This window comes from Epinephelus fuscoguttatus, linkage group LG10 (genome assembly GCF_011397635.1).
Source record: "Epinephelus fuscoguttatus linkage group LG10, E.fuscoguttatus.final_Chr_v1".
Classification (NCBI taxonomy): domain Eukaryota; kingdom Metazoa; phylum Chordata; class Actinopteri; order Perciformes; family Serranidae; genus Epinephelus; species Epinephelus fuscoguttatus.
The window spans coordinates 38576923-38593231 of NC_064761.1; the positions used below are offsets into that span (position 1 = coordinate 38576923).

General features: G+C 40.5%; 1 protein-coding gene across 1 annotated transcript in view; it reads right to left on the reverse strand.

The window, feature by feature from the left end:
* Positions 1–16309, reverse strand: part of oca2 (oculocutaneous albinism II) — an 84438-nt gene that overhangs the window by 51912 nt on the left and 16217 nt on the right. The window contains exons 10-13 of the mRNA XM_049587745.1: positions 13101–13166; positions 9988–10044; positions 7244–7368; positions 5341–5479 (exon numbers count right to left, since the gene is read on the reverse strand). Coding sequence (XP_049443702.1) covers positions 5341–5479; positions 7244–7368; positions 9988–10044; positions 13101–13166 — 387 coding nt within the window. The remainder of the gene's footprint in view (positions 1–5340; positions 5480–7243; positions 7369–9987; positions 10045–13100; positions 13167–16309) is intronic.

A 16309-nucleotide genomic window follows, 5' to 3' on the forward strand; every position in this document is an offset into this window, starting at 1 on the left:
GTAGAGACATGAAACTTTGCACAGAGATGCCTCTCCTCATGAGGAACACATTTGCCTCAAGAACCCATAACTTCCGCTTTATAGATTTTCCGCCATTTTGAATTTTTTGAAAAACACTTCAAATGGATCTCTTCCTAGGAAGTTTGAGCGATCTGCATGAAACTGGGTGAACATAATCTAGGGACCAATATCTAAAGTTCCCTCTTGGCAAAAGTTGGAAAACTTACTAAAACTGAGCTTCTATAAGGCAATGAATATTGTGGAGGGCGTGGCTCATCACATAAAGGTGTATAACATCTCAAGGGTTTCACCCATCACCACGCAACTTTGTAGGCATATGACCACACATAATCTGAGGGCACCCCTCTATTATTGACCCCTTCAAACAAAATGGGGGCGCTAGAGAGCTCATTTCTTATCTAGGCCTAACCGCCATATGGATTTTTACTAAACTTGGTAGATATGTAGAACAGGACGCCTCAAGGTGACTGGAGAAATTTAACTCTAATTGGCAACTGGGTGGCGCTATTAACAACAGAAAAATGTTTAAAAATGGCATGGTATGGTATGCTGCTGCAACAAGGGCTAGCCACACCTTTCCCTTGTGAACTACCAGTGCGCCCCACTTTTAAGTCAGTACAACATATGAACACTTTAACTATCTGTCTTTCAACGTGCTACCTCAACTACTAATGTATAGTTTTAGCCCACTAACTATCCATACACACCATGTGAAACTATTCATGGGCAACTGTGCAGTCAATGGGTATGGACTAGTATATATGTAGTTATGTTATAATATATATATTTATTGACCAGGAAAGAGCCGGGCATTCAGTTACATGGTTTTACACATTATTGCATCAGGAGTGAGTGACACTGTCTCCATCACAAGTGTAATCACACACTGATCCCAAAGAAAGGGTCTCCAGTGTGCCCCAGCATGCCCCTGATAAAAGACTAGAGCCACACCAATATAAGCTGCTGCTGGGGTGCAGGGGAGTATACTGCAGGAAGGAGCAGTACTACACCCACGCAGGTGTCAGAAATAATTAAATATAAATGATCTGGAAGAGGGATTCTTAAAGTAGCTCTGTTGCTTATAGTGACTATATGAACTGTACGCCATTTCTCCTAAAAAAAAAAAAAAAAAAATATGAAGGAGGAGCTACATATTCAAGGTCAGATCTTATTAATGTTTGGCTATAGGAAAAGTAGAGCAACATGTACTGTAACACTGGGCAGTTATCTTGACATACTGTAGGAAGGTGTTAGTTTCTTTTTACTCTTTTGACATTTCTAATTCCCCTGATTTATGGTTGCAGCAGCAAAAATAAAAAAAAATCCCTGCCGCTACATCTCCATACATCACCTGCACATCAACATAAATAGGGGTCACAACTCATGATTGTGCTGAACGGAGATAACGTCTGTCGAGTACAATCCAGCAAACACAGATGATTAGATTTACGCTCAGCGCATACTAATAACACATTTGCAAATGTCTGTATGTACACTATGAATGTGTACGCACTATGGAGGCTGCATCAGGTCATGAATGTCAGAGTTTATATAAAAGGCTTTAGAATAACAACACAAACCATCACCTGAAGGTAAACAGTGAGTGCAAGACTACCCAACACACTTTTAAGTTTTCTAGGAGCTTTTATTTAACCTGTTATATAGGGTGGCTTTAAGAGAATCTTGATAAGCGCTCTATCAATTATTATTATTATGTATTGGGTATGTATTGGGATGGCCTGTTGCTGCATTCTGTGTAGAGGAACCATGATGAATTGCTTTTGTTTCTAAAAATGCATGAAGTACTTTTCGACCCCTCGAGGGCAGAAAGAACTTTCCCAAGAGAGTCTTCTTTATTGCCTCCTGTTGAATGAATGTTCAGACTAAGACACCAAAACAATGAGTAAAAGCAGTTCAACTTTGTGAAGCTGCTTTCATTAGTTGGATTGGACGTCATTTGATGTAAAGGGACATATTTAGTCTAGATTGTTTTGGTTGCAGAGTGTTGGAGATATCAGCTGTAGCGATGTCTGCCTCCTCTCCAATATAACATAACTGTACCTGCCAACTGAATTACCATGCAGGAGGAAGAGTGCATCTACTCATGGACAAGAGGCTTGTGCTTGTGACAGCGAAAGATGTAAACATTAATGGCGTCCTCCTTGGCTGAGCTGTAATCAGTGGTCGAATTGAGGGGGGATGCCATCCCCTTTGTTAGAAAATTGACCAAAAAGCATCCCCCTTGTTAATCTAGAATCTGTGTGTGCAGGCACGGACGTAATTTGAGAGAGGGACACAGGGGACATGTCCCCCGCACTTCCCGTATCTGTGCCCTCTGTCCCCCGCACTTTTTGCAGCCATTACAACCGTTCAATTCGTTTTTAACATGTGGTAACATGTTTTTCTGAGCCGTCTCTAAACGCACCATGAGTAGATGGCATCAGGCACATACACATGCTGTCATGTTGTGATCTGAATCAATCGCACAGACGAGACGTGTGTTACTGAACAGTGCTGCTGTGTGTTAACTATGTTCAGCAAACCAGTCAGCAAGAAGCAAAAAACCTTGCACAGTTTCTTCCAAACAAACCGTGTAAGTTGAGTAATGCTGTTGCATGTAGATAATGTTAGCTAAATGATGACTAATTAATAGATGCCAATATATGAAGTTAAGCTAGTTAACAAGAACACTAATGTTATTGTTACCTATGTTAAATCACTTGCTAGTTTCATGTTAGGAATAAACCCACTCCACCTTTAAGAACTTGTGCTCACTATTGCTTTGCACATATTTTTTTTAACTTTATTGCCACAGTATAAAGAGCAGGATCAGGGAGGAGACAGTGGATCAAAGGCCAGCAAGAATGATCATGCAGGGTCCTTATAGGTGAGGAGAGATTATAACTGGCTGAGAGAAAATAGCCAGAGCACAAAAGTGACTGTGCGATTAATTTCTACAGCTATGTCGCCACTACTATTCCTAATTCTATTTATGAATTTTGCTTTGCACATTTATATCTATGTTATTGCAATAGATAGAAGAGGGATAGGAAGAAACCAGGCAGGTATCAGGACAGGGACCTGACAGCAGCACTAATTATAAGCCCAAGGCTTCACAGGTAAGGAGAAATTATAACTGGCTAAGGAAATGGCTATAGGATAAGAGTGACTCTAAGATTAATTTTCACAGCTATTTTAGAACTACTCTTATTTATACTCTAAAATGTTTTTTGTCTGTATTGCAATAGCAATACTACTGCATTATTTGTGTTTTTAAAGGCAGCAGGTATAGGTCATGCCATTTTTCTTTATCTTGATTAATTTTGCACATCTGTGCTGTCATATTTGATTATGTGTGCACGCAAAAAAATCAAAGCTACATTGCATCCCCCTTGTTAAAAATTAACAATTCAACCACTGGCTGTAATGTTAGCTAGCTCAGTAGTGCTAGGTGAGCTAGCAGTAGATGCACGCTTCCATCTGTGCGGTAACACAGTTGACAGGCGTAGTTTGGTAGAAAGGAAATAGTTCTTACATGAAACTGCGCACAACAAGGTCTGTGGATTATCTTGAGTCACCAGGACATGATTTCTGGCAAGTGAGATTGCTGTTGAGTTTTTCGAATGTATTTTTTTGGCACTTTGAGAGTGCCATCTAGTTCTATCATATTAGAAAGAAGACAGACATCTCTATGGCCGATATCTCCAATACACAGCAACTCACATCCAAACAATCTAGACTGATAAATAGCACTACAGGGTCATAGAAAAAATTTGTATTTCTTAATTTTGGGGTGAACTGTCCCTTTAATATAACATCAAAAAAATGTTTATTAGTGTTTCAAAGTGGCGCTGTAGTCCCCATCTGTCAAAGCAGAGTTGTTTGGACTAATAACTGTCAGCCTGGTTTCTCAGTGTGCATTTATTACTGTCGTTGCAGTGATGCTTTTTTCATAATTACCCAAACACTTTGTCAGAAAATGAGATTTTCAAAACACTCAACTGCACTCCTTACAGACTGAGGAGTAAGGTGCCACCATGCTGCCAAAGCTTGTCAGTTATATGTGTGTAGCATACACACACACACACACACACACACACACACACACACAGGGTCAAACTTAAAGAAACAGCGGCACTGAGTGTTTCCAGTCTGTGGTAGTAGCTTGGTAATTTATTTGTTTCCTTTTCTAGTAGAATATCTGACACTTCCTGAAGGGCAATGCTAATCAGTACAAACACAAGTCAAAGAGTGCACTCAGCAGAGTGCAGATGTCTGCTAGGCGGCGGACGGAGCTGATTGCAGCCACTCTAGACACTGTGCTCAGTGATACTGTCGCACACGTTGGAGAAGTTAGCCCCCTCTGGCAGAACAAGGATCTTTTCCCAAACGTAACTAAGAAAGGGCTTCCTGGCAGATAAACTTCTCCTGGCTCCCTTACAGTCATGATTGCAGCAAAGATAACAAAAGTGGGGATTTTTTGTTGTCATCTCATGTCATGTCTAACTTTAGATAATCATAACATTTCGGGTATGGAATTAATCTGCAGATGCTCTAGTTAAAAAACAATGCAAACTTTTTTATGGATGTCGCGTTTGTGGCCAAAATGTGGCCGGCAACAGACAGTAAACCTTTTTGTTTTTAGCCAAGAAGACACCCAGGAATGCCTTTAGCTCTGTGCTTTTGCTACGTGCTACTTTTTTTTTTTTTTTTTTTTTTTTTTTTGAGGACTTGTGGCCCCTATTGGCTGTTTAAGAGGACTGAGGAGTCAGTGAATCACCATAATCACAAGAGGTCTTTGAGCTTACGGTCATAAACGTGCACACCAAATATTAGGCTGAGATTAGCTGTGGACAGACAGATACACGCAAACACACACACAAGCAGATAAGATAAACACGTAAACACCACCAAAAGGATGCTTCACTTGATCATGGCAGTGACCTCATTAACTATTTCACAATCTTCCAAATATCCTCCAAACTCAACTAATATAACTAATACTGCTGCCTCAATTCCCAAACCACCACCATCTAGAAGAGTGAATTACTATCTATAAAGAAAGATAAATAAAGGTCTAGAAGTGACATGAATCCACTTCTGATGACGTGCTCCTCAGTCTGTCATTCACCTGTCAGACCATCTGTACAGCTCCAACAGCAATTTCCCCTTCATGTTATTATTATTCTGTCACAAACATGTCATGAAGAGCTTTATGTTTGCTTTACTAAGCGTCTGGTTGATGTGTCAGATTACACCGAGCTGATCTGTTACAGTGTATTAGTGCAAGTTTAGGCAGAGAGCTGTGAAAGTGCCTACTTCTTTGCGCAGGTCCTGATTTGATACTATAATCACATTGGGTGGATCTCCGACAGCTGTGGCGGCCCCTCCAATGTTGGTGAAGATTACTTCTGCAATCAGGACATGTCTGGGGTCTAGATTAAGCACCTCACACAACCTGCAAAATCAGATAGAGACAGAAAAGCCCTTTAGCCCCGATTAGATTGCGCCGAGTGGGAGAAATAAATACAGGAATATAAAAAAGGATATTGGAAGATAAAAAGCATTGGTCCTTTAACATCGTGACTGCACAGGATAGCCACCCTGTCGGCCTGATAACAAATTAGAGCACAGTTTTGCCTGGATCTGTGTTATTTGTAGCAGATGTCTAATTTCAGTCGAGTCAAATATCATCTATATTTTGACCTTTCAGCAGCAAATGCAATTTTGAGAACTTAATAAGGGTTCACTGTAAAGGCTGAAAATAGATGCACTAACAAGGAGAGACAGAGGTGGGTGGAACACATAAAGTTAATTTGTACGATACTGCTCTGCAGTAGTTTGCAGCTTCTGCGTAGTAGTTCTGTTTTCAGCAATGTGTGTTATCCAGGGCTGGAATATAATCAGGAAGTTGTAACTTATCAACTGACATGACTATAAAAATGATACTATAGGGATACTGGATATCAAAGTCTGCGTGCTAGCACCTCAAACACTTGCTAATTAACATGTTATATCTTTGTTTAAAGGGAGAGTTTGGATCTTTTGAAGTGGGGTCATATGAGGTATATACAGTAGATGTTGGTCGGCACATCCTCAGTTTGGAGAAGAAGGCAGAAGTACTGCCAGAGAAGCTACACAATGTTCTGCTGCCGACGGGGACAGCAGCAAAATGTATTTTAGCCACCTAAAAAAACAATATTAGTTAGTGTAGAGTATATTCGGAATAGTTTCATGGCTTTACCTTGTTGTCAGACAGTGATTTCCGACGGTGAGCTGAAGCCATGATATCATCCTTTTCCAAGCCAGACTCCATTGAGAAAAACAGTAATTTAACATAACTCAACACAGGAGCTGTTGGTCTACTGCTGCCTCGATCAGCTAGCTTGTTTGTGTTATTGTGTACTTTGGTGTTTCAAAGGTTTAGTTCAATTCACCCAAGGTCACACAATAACTCAAGCAAACCAACCAGTTGAGGCAGCAGTGGACCTGCAGTGTGTGTGTCCAACAAGCTAAAATTACTGCTTTTGTCAGTGGAGTCTGGTGGCTTTAATGAGAGCATATGATGTGGAAATGAAACCTTTAACAGGGCTGTCTGATGGCAAGGTTAAGTGGTGAAAATATTCTAAATATAGCGTACAATTAAACTGACATGGATTTTTTTTTAGGTGGCTAAAATATGTTTTGCTGTTCCCTCCACTACAGCAGTACATTGCTTAGCTTCCCTGGTGGTACTCCCGCCTGCTTCTCTAAACTGAGGGAGAGCCTATGGATAAGTGCATCATACAACCCCACTTCTAAAGATCCAAACTATCCCTTTAATAACAAATAAAAACCAAATTCATCCTTTTATGGCAGTTATGTGCCGAACCAGGCTCATTGTTTCTGTCCATCTCCAGTTTGTGTGCTAAACAAAGCTAACTTCATAGTTATGGTATAGACATGACAGCAGTATCAATCCTTTCATCTAACTCCCCGCAATAAAGTCTATTTCCCACACATAAAAAAAATTCTTTAAGAAAATAAATGTCTTAATACGACCATACTATCAGCAAAAAGTTTCAGAAGGTATAATAATTTCTTTCTGAAGCCGTCTCAAATCTAAACACTGTGTCAGCACCTGACTATTGGTTTTCTTATAACTCATACTACACAGCTACTGGATGTCCACCTGCACATGAGTAAAACCCAAAAAAGGTCATTTTAAATGGCCACACAGTACCTGATGGTGACGGGGGTGAAAAGCATCATGGTGGTCACATTGTCCAGAAAAGCAGAGAGAATGGCGGCGATGAGACAGAGGATAATGATCATTGGCCACACTCTTCCTCTGGATAATTGGTAAGCCTGCAGGGAGAGGCGGCAATATGACAGTGAGTCAATGTTAAAGGCAATTAGCAACCCATTAAGTTGATATCTTAATTCACTTCAAGTAGGAGTGCAGTTCTGACACTTAGGAGATTTGTTTTTAGCCTTTCAAAGCATCAAGAATGTCATGGTGACACATCATGAATGAGCACCTGAATGTTAAAATTTCCATTATGAGTAGCAGCACTGGAAGTACACGCCACAAAAGCTGTATAATACGGAGCTGCACACAGTTTTTAACACTCACATGTCTGTCTTGACCAAGAGAAGCCCTGAGAGGCATTACGGTCAATGGCCAACATCAAATTTATCTCCTACACAGGAAGTAGTTGGTGCTTCTCAAAGTCAAGGTCGGGTCCTACAGAAGCAACACAAGACTCCTTCCTAGCATTCAGTGAACACACACTGGAACAGGCTAGTGAGTGTGCCCAGGTGTGCCTCATTAACCCTCAGCAGCCTGAGGTGGTCTCAGGGTACTGTGATTTTCACACACTCTCTAATGTTGTTAGAGATCAAATGTAGCCTCGGTCCTCAGTAGAATTTGAAGGATCCTTGATATTGGAGCAGTCCTTTGGCCTCCTTGAAATTCAGCCATTCCTTGACTTGAGAAGCACAGAGTATCGACCATTAGGCTTAATTAGGCTGTTTGGAGAGTGAGGTAACCGTGTAGAATGAAGCACTGAGTGCACCGTATAAAGGAAGTTGAAAGTTGGGCCAAATTCAACATGAACAAGTAGGTTCCTTGATTTTATGATGATGTGATTTTAGGATTTAATTGGATTTTTAGGACCCTAATGGTGTCTAGTTAAGATTTTTTTCTCATTGCCAAGGTCAACTCATGGCCCATGGGGTTCCTTTGGTGGCCATCTTGACATGATGTCCACGCTAATGGTGAAAACAACAAAGAGACAACAAATAGGCTAGTAACAGGGACACTTTTGGATATAAACTTTTCTCCGTAACAACGGCAGACAAATGCGGACCACCGCTTCCACCTCCAGCCGCTCCAACAGGGAAATCAGTTGGCAAAAGAAAGAATATTGCAGAAAAAGCACTAAACACTATGAGAGAACTCGATGCTGCAAGTGCCAAAACTCGGGTCAACATCTGCTCTGTGATGGCGAAGACTGACGCAGCTTTATCCTGAGCTAAAAAGGGACGAGATGGGCGCAGAGTTTCTGCTGGACAGGTATTTTTAGTTTGTGTCTAATGTAACATAGGCTATATCGTTATGACAACACAACGCTACTATCTAACGTTAGCACTGTAACCTTATTCTAAAACTCATCAGTCATCACTGACTCCTGTTGAGTTGAACTCCGGGGTTGTGTTTAACTGTCTTGGTTGTAACGTTACACTCGCTCTCTTCTTCAGTGTATCTAACGTTACCTTGCCAATGCCCACGTCTATCATAGATGTAATGAGGATGTAATGGAGGATGGGGGAGCAGGCCTTTGGAGGGAGGTGGAGTTGCAGGAGGAGGAGGATGGGGCTTTGGAGGGAGGCGGGAGTTGTGGATGTTCAGATTTTTTCTAAGTGCTATGTGAAATGCAAGAAAGGTAAGAGTTGCTTTAAATGGATGAGGTCTATGACAAAAACATAATAACTCTGATTAGGTATGTGCAGATGATATCTCCAATGTAGGAGTTAGAATCTTGCATGTAGGAGATAAATTTGTTTTGGCCAACACAGCCCACAAAAGAAATATTCCCCTCGTCTCTCAGGGCTTCTATATTATCCCCAGAGGAGTGGCGCAGCATGGTCCCCCTTTCCTATGTGATAGTAGGATGTGTCAGATCCACTAAGCTGTTCTCAGAGAAGGTATTTTAATTTGGAGTGCCTGCCCTTGTCCGACTCACACTTTAAAATTCATGAGCCTGCATGATCCCTCTGTTCTCCAGGTCTGAGTGCTACTGTACCTGAAGGACAAAGGCGTTCGCCCTCCTTCACCATCCACAGAGAGTAGTCAGGATTAGAACTGAGCTGTTTCCCTGATGGGAGGAAACCTTGACCTTGTACAGAAAGGATGAAGGTGCTATCAGACTAATTTGTGCATCCCGTCATTATTTGTGGGATACATGTAGATCCAAGTTAAGAAATAGATTGTTTAAAGGCGATGTCTGTTAGTTCATACTGAGACAGTTACAGTAAAAACACTTTCGTCTTCTATAAATAAGAATTATTAAACATATTTGGGTCGTTTCAATCGGCAGTATTGACCCAGTTCTCTGAACTTTCCCACAAAATAAAGTAAGCGTCATTCTTGTCAGCCTATTATAGCTCTGTACTTTGAGTCAGGATGTAAAGATAGGCATCAAGACGTGTCAGGTCATTTCACATTACAAAGGTCTTCCCACATCTTGCTCATGTCAGATAAGTCAACATGAAAACTGCAGGCCTGTCATGTATCAGTGCTGATTTCAGAAATAGCTCAAAGACTGTCGCCTTCGAGACAATTTAAAACACCAGTGGGCAGCTGTTTTCATAGACATGTCACTCAGTATCCCAAAGATTAACATGCAAATGGATATATAATATCTGCTATAATACTGCGTTTAAAACATGTTCATGTTCATTATTATCCTACAGATAACTCACCTTCACAGCACAATAGTCAAAGAAGCCAGTCTCTGAAAAAATGGCCACCAGCACCATCTGGAAGAGACAGGACGCATTTGTTTAAACATTTTCCCATTATGTAACAAGATTAAATGTCACCCTGATATTTCAAAAATAGACGCCACAGACAACAAGATGGTGCTCACGTAAGAGACGGTGGTCAGTGAGAGAGAGATATTTCCAGTGTGCTCGACTTTCAGGATTCTAAGATATTCTTTTCACTGATATTTTATTATCATACCCAGAGCAGTGTGACAGCAGAGTGAGAGCAAAGGCAACACTAAGTACATTTACTCAAGTACTTAAGTACAAATCTGAGGTACTTGTTCTTTACTTGAGTCTTTTCTTTTCATGCCACTTTATACTTCATTTCAGAAGGAAATATTTTACTACTTACCACTACACTCACTACAATCATCTGACAGGTTTAGTTTCTTTTAGTTAATTTACTAATTATTTTTTACAAGCAGGGGCGGATTATGGGACAATGGACCCCTGGGCACAGATATGCAAAGGGCCCCACCACCTCACCTGCATAGAAACAAGACCACGGATGTATTAAGAGATCTCGATACAGAATCAAAGTCATGACCTCATTCATTCCTATGAAATGACCCAGATGATCAGGGCTTCTTCTGCATCATTGGGCCCACAGAACAAGCACACTGGAGAGTAACGGCCGCGTAGCGTAGCTACGTAGTGTAGCCGAGTGCGGCCATGAAATTATTTAATCTTGTGGCTCTTCTAGACTTTACAGATGTTATTAGACTGAATGGATTCAATTCTGATAGTGAAACAAGTCAGTTTGTGGGTGATGTGGCGCTCAAATAAATGTATCCACTGGTTTACAGACGTCTCTTTCACAATGCAAGTCTAAGGGGAAAAGTCATTCAGGACCCAGTGGCATCTCATGACTGGAAGTTGCAGTACCACTGTTTGGCCACTACAAAATTTGGCTTTAACCTCTCTAACTCTGCAAGGACGCCGGTGTCCTCGCTCCCCTCTGTTAAATGGTATCTCCCAGGCACTCTATGTCATCAAACCATGTGATGTTTGGTATTGCCGGATTCAGGAAGTTCTCGACTTTTCAATAATAACATCGTTTTCCTTTTATTTCATATGTATTTCGCACCAGAGCAGCCTAAACACACATAGTCCAAAATCGCAAAGAGTGGTGACAAGTCATGTCATGCCATTTTTCGATGGGAAAAGTTAAAGGATTACACGCAATCTTATGAGCAGCTGTTAGCAGGGATATAGCTGGTTTATAAAAGGTAAGAGTCTCACTCCTACCACTATTTTTGGCTGAGATACACTGTCTAGAAAGTGGGATCATAACTTTCACGTTTCATGTGGCTTTATTCTGGTGATATTTTATGGTGTTTCTGTGTCAAAAACAACATCAACTATCACAATCACACCTGATATTCCTGACTTATCTTTTGGAGCTCCGCCTGGATCTTTTCATGGAAAAAACACTGTGGAATAGTCATACACTGTGCTATCTTCTTCAAATTTGAAACAGGTGTTCATTGATAGTGTGCCTACAGCCCCATATGGTCATTTACCTGCACAGATGAAGCCACAGATAGTTATTCATCCTGAAAAACATTTTTTATTAAAATCTTCAATTTTTTTATTGACTTCAAAGGCCCATTACTCTGTCTCTGTATCACCTAGAGTGTTTCTGACACTTTCACAAGAAACTTCAAGGAGTATTCTTTGTGGCAAAATCTCATGCATGCATGTAGTCAGAGCATTTCAGGAGTTACAATCATTTTAATTTTGGTATGTCATTTTAGGCATTTTTGCTACAAAATGGGGGTGGAGTGCAAGCCCAGCTCACTTCCTGGGGGCTTGAGCAAGACACACAGAATTTATGGTGGTTTTTGCATTTCTTTGTGGTTGTTATTCATGTATTTGTGGTAATTCTGTGTTGCATTGTGGTTATTTTGCATTGTTTTTGTGGTCTTTTGGCTCTCTTTGGAGATAATTTTTTTGTCTTAATGTGTGTCTCTTTGAGGTAATTGTGTCTTTTAGTTGTTTTGTGTCTCCTTGTAGATGCTTTATGTCTTTTTGTCATCATGTTGTGTTTTTGCCCGTGTTTCTTTGCAGTTCATTTGTATCTCTATGTAGTCTTTTATGTCTCTTCGTGGTCATTTTTACTCTCTTCCTGGTTGCTATGTAGTAATTTCACTTTTTAAATTTTGCAAGTGAAGGTCTGGGGGGCCCCTGACACTTTGGGCCCCTGGGTCTGTGCCTGTTAGGTCCATTCAGTAATCCATCCATGCCTACAAGTAAAGCTGAAAATGGGTAGTTGACTGACAGAACTATTTTGATAGTTTCAGTCATTTTTCATGTAAAATTCCCTCTCCATGTTTCCAGCTTCTCAAATGTGAGGATTTTCCTGCTTTGAGTACTTTTGATTTTAATATTTTAAGTAGACTTTCCTGATTATACTTGGATACTTTTACTAAGGCAGGACTTTTACTTGTAACAGATTATTTTTACATACTTTTACTTAAGTAAAGGATCTGACTCCTTCTTCCACTACTGCCTGTACATTTGGAATATTTTCAGAAAGTCCCTCTGCATTTATTTCGCAGAATGAGATGGAAATTTCAGTGGCAGCTGCTGACGGTGGAAGTCGTCCAAAGGAAGCTACCATCTGTGTCCATGCAGCAATATGAAATCTAGATATCACTGATGTGGCAGAATTATCTTTTGTGTGAAAAATGACTGTCCAATACTTAATTATCGATGTGATTGGTGATAAAGTTATAAAGGGTCTAAAAACAGAATAAATAAAATTCTGCTTTCACCTTTGTAGAGAAGTTTCAGTTGTACGCTTTAGTTTTTTACCAAACTTAACTTCACACGTTGGTTTTCAAGGAGACAAGATCTTTTCACTTGCCTCCACAGAAACAGACTTCACTGTCAGTTGAACGACTGATAGAAAGTGTATAAAAGGGAAGATAAGATTCCAGATAGGGAAGTAAAAACTTCAGCGAATACTAAATAAGAGACTGTCCAAAAGGAGACTTGTTGAGTAAAATAAAGATATGAAAAAACATTGTTTTTAAGAGTCTAACCATGCCAAAGAGAAGAGCCAGCGTCTCATAGTCGATCCACTCCACCACAGTAACCAGACTGGGCCGCTGTGGGAGAGACACAGACAATAATCAGATTTCACAGGGATTTATTAGAAATGATCTGTGGAGAAAAAGCAGAGAGTCAATAAATGAGTGTCAGATACAATAATCCTCAGCTGAGATCAGGCAAACTTCTTTTTCTTTTGTTCAGTAAACTTCCAGACAAGTTTAACAAATGTATTTGTGACTGACTGTGTCTCTGAGCACTGCTATAACTCCTCCCTGGCCCAGATCCTCCTTTTGGGTGCTTTAGGTCTTTTTCCACAGACGGCATTTTGACTTGTTCTAGCAGGAAAAGCACAGGTGGAACTTATAAATCTAACGATGGCTCTGTTCCACTGAAGTGTCACAGGTGAGCTGCACAGGCTCCCTCAAACTGGAGCCCATAATTAATGTTATTAATTACACCTTTGCTTTTCCTGCATAAGTAGGAACTTTGGAAATAAATGTCCAAGTTATAATATCTAACTTTTCCACAATATTTTGTTGCAGCAGATTATGAATGATGTTTAAGTAGAAATTTCCAAGACAAAGAACCATCAGCTTCTTTCTCAGCTGTCCATTTTTCTTACTTAAAAACTTGGCTGTGAGGTTCGAGAGGATTAGGTTCTCCCTGAGAGGTTCCCTAAAGACTTTTCATAAACCTGGCAACCTTTTTGGAGCATATTGACACCCTGGTTATTAATTAAGAAATCAACAACTAATTAACTGAGCTGAGCCCCCTTCATCTATTTTCATTAATCTTATTTTATCAGAATTTTATTTTTCTTTATTATTTTTCTGTATTTCTAAAAAAAAATGTATAATTTTTGCAGCCACTTAAATCTCTTGACAGGGAAACTCTACTAGGAAGAAGTCAGCTATAACCCAGTTCCATTCATCATACACATCATGTAATATCATTCAATACTGCCTTATAAAAAAAAGACGTATTAGAAGGAAATAAGTTCATAGCACATTAAAGTATATTTTTACAGTTAATTAGGACAGTTAAGAGGAGCTTTGTATTCTGTGGTGTGTACAATGCAAATTTTTGAATTTCTGGTTAATTCCACAACCTTGACTCACATTTTGATTAAAGAATATCAAGGCCACCATGACGTTTGATTATTTTGAGGACCTTTCTGGTGAGTTAAGGCAAGATATGAGAGAAAACTCGCCCTGATTGGCTTTGAATCATGCCTTTGGTTGTCTAACATGATGGCACTATCTTTGTGCTGGCTTAAAAAGTGATTCAAGTAGGAGTATGTAGGGGGAGTAAACCAGAATGCAAGCTTGGAGTATCACTTTTGTACCATTATTATTATGGCTTTTTAGAATGAGACTGGTTTATCATTCTCACCAGTTATGAACTGGGTGGAGCAGACATAACAGTGATTTGAATTAGAGGACCAGGGACCAGTGACAGACTCAGGATGTTTGAAGGGCAGGGGCGAAAAGGAAAAAAGGTCACCTACTGTATGACATGGGGACAAGAGGGCAGCCAAAAGGGCACATCCGCTCGTTTTTGTTAATCAATTACAATTTCAATTTATTTAGTTAAAAAGGGACAGTGCATATTAATGAACATATACATGTAAATATGCCAGATTATAGCCGTAGGCTAGTTTCCATCTGTAGTCAAGAGGGCAGCTGATAGGGCACATCCTCTCATTTTTGCCACTCAGGAGGGCACTTTAACATGGCGTTTTCAATCCCCTGAGACCAGAGCATGTGAGCGGAGCGGGTGAAAATTTCCGCTCCTTGCTCGCAGACCTGTCACTTTGCGCCGCTCGTCCACTCCGCTTGGTTCTGCGCATTCTTCACTCCGCTCCACTCCATCATAAATTTTATCCCGCTCCGCTCCGCTCACCACTCCGTTCAAAAAAACTGCATCGTACTACTCTAACTTGTAATCTTTTATTCACAAATAAAACATGAGCTTGGTAGATTCTCCAAGGAAGCCCTCTCCCCTCTCCCTGCAGTTAGGGACCATTCTACACAGTACCGCTGTCGGCAGGGTGGAAATAAGTCAAAGCGTGGAGGAGACGGACCGGGTTAAGCGGCCGACCTCCGGGGAAGCCCTCTCGCCTCTCTCTCCAAGGTACCGCTGCTTCTCTTCTCAGTTTCTTTTCTGAAGTACACAGTAAACTCCATAGTTTTGAAAGAAAATAGTGTGGGTGTGCGCAGGTGCAAAGATGCATTCTGGGTGGGGCATGAGCGACCGGAGCGAAATTGGAGCGAGAGATAAGGCTCCGCTCACATGCTCTGCCTGAGACCATCATTGTCAGGGACTGTTTTGGTTGACACTCCTGTTAGCATTTACGTGAGCCCTCTTGATGGCGGCCTCTTTTTCCTTCGCAATTCCCCAAATGGTATGATATAAAACTGAGACTTGGATTTGTCTATTCATGTTAGTTGTACAGTCAGTCACCCAGCACCTTTTAGCATGTTGGTGTCATGAAGAGAACAATCTTAATTTGCTGCTTTTCAGAGTTGCTCTCTACAAACACTACCGGACGTGATCTTTCCCCTACGCCATAGTCGTGCAGCGTGACTTAGAGAATTGTGTTACTTGGCCCAAACAATTACCAATTCAGTTAGGTTGGCTAGCAAACTTCCTGCTAACTTCAAGCTGCCGTTATTGATCCCTGCCTTTTCTTCTAAAAACATCACTGGCGATGGCCACTGTAGTCTTGAGGCTGCCTTGTTAGGCTAACTGAGAGAATTTAAGAGTGTGTGGACAAATTTGTTTGTTTTCATCGGCAACCCTGCAAAATTAAAGTACCAACTGATTAAAAACAGTGCTCATTTAGACCTATTAATAATGTTGATGGGCTAAATTTGGCTTGAAATGCTGTGTTACCTCTATTATGAGGCTCAAAAATGTTTTGTGGCTCCAGACAGATTTTTCCTCTAATTTTTTGGCCAAAACTGGCTCTTTTAATAGTAAAGGTTGCCGACCCCTGTCCTAGGCATTATTTATTTTACAGCTCACTAAAACAGAAGAGTACTCAACTCAACTTTATTTATAAAGCGCATTTAAGAAACCGCAGAGGTTAGCCAAAGTGCTGTACATTAGAATGAAACATGAGCTTCAACAGACATTACACAGGAGTAGAAATAAAGAATTAAAAGACATAAAAACACAGGAAAAACATTTCACAGCA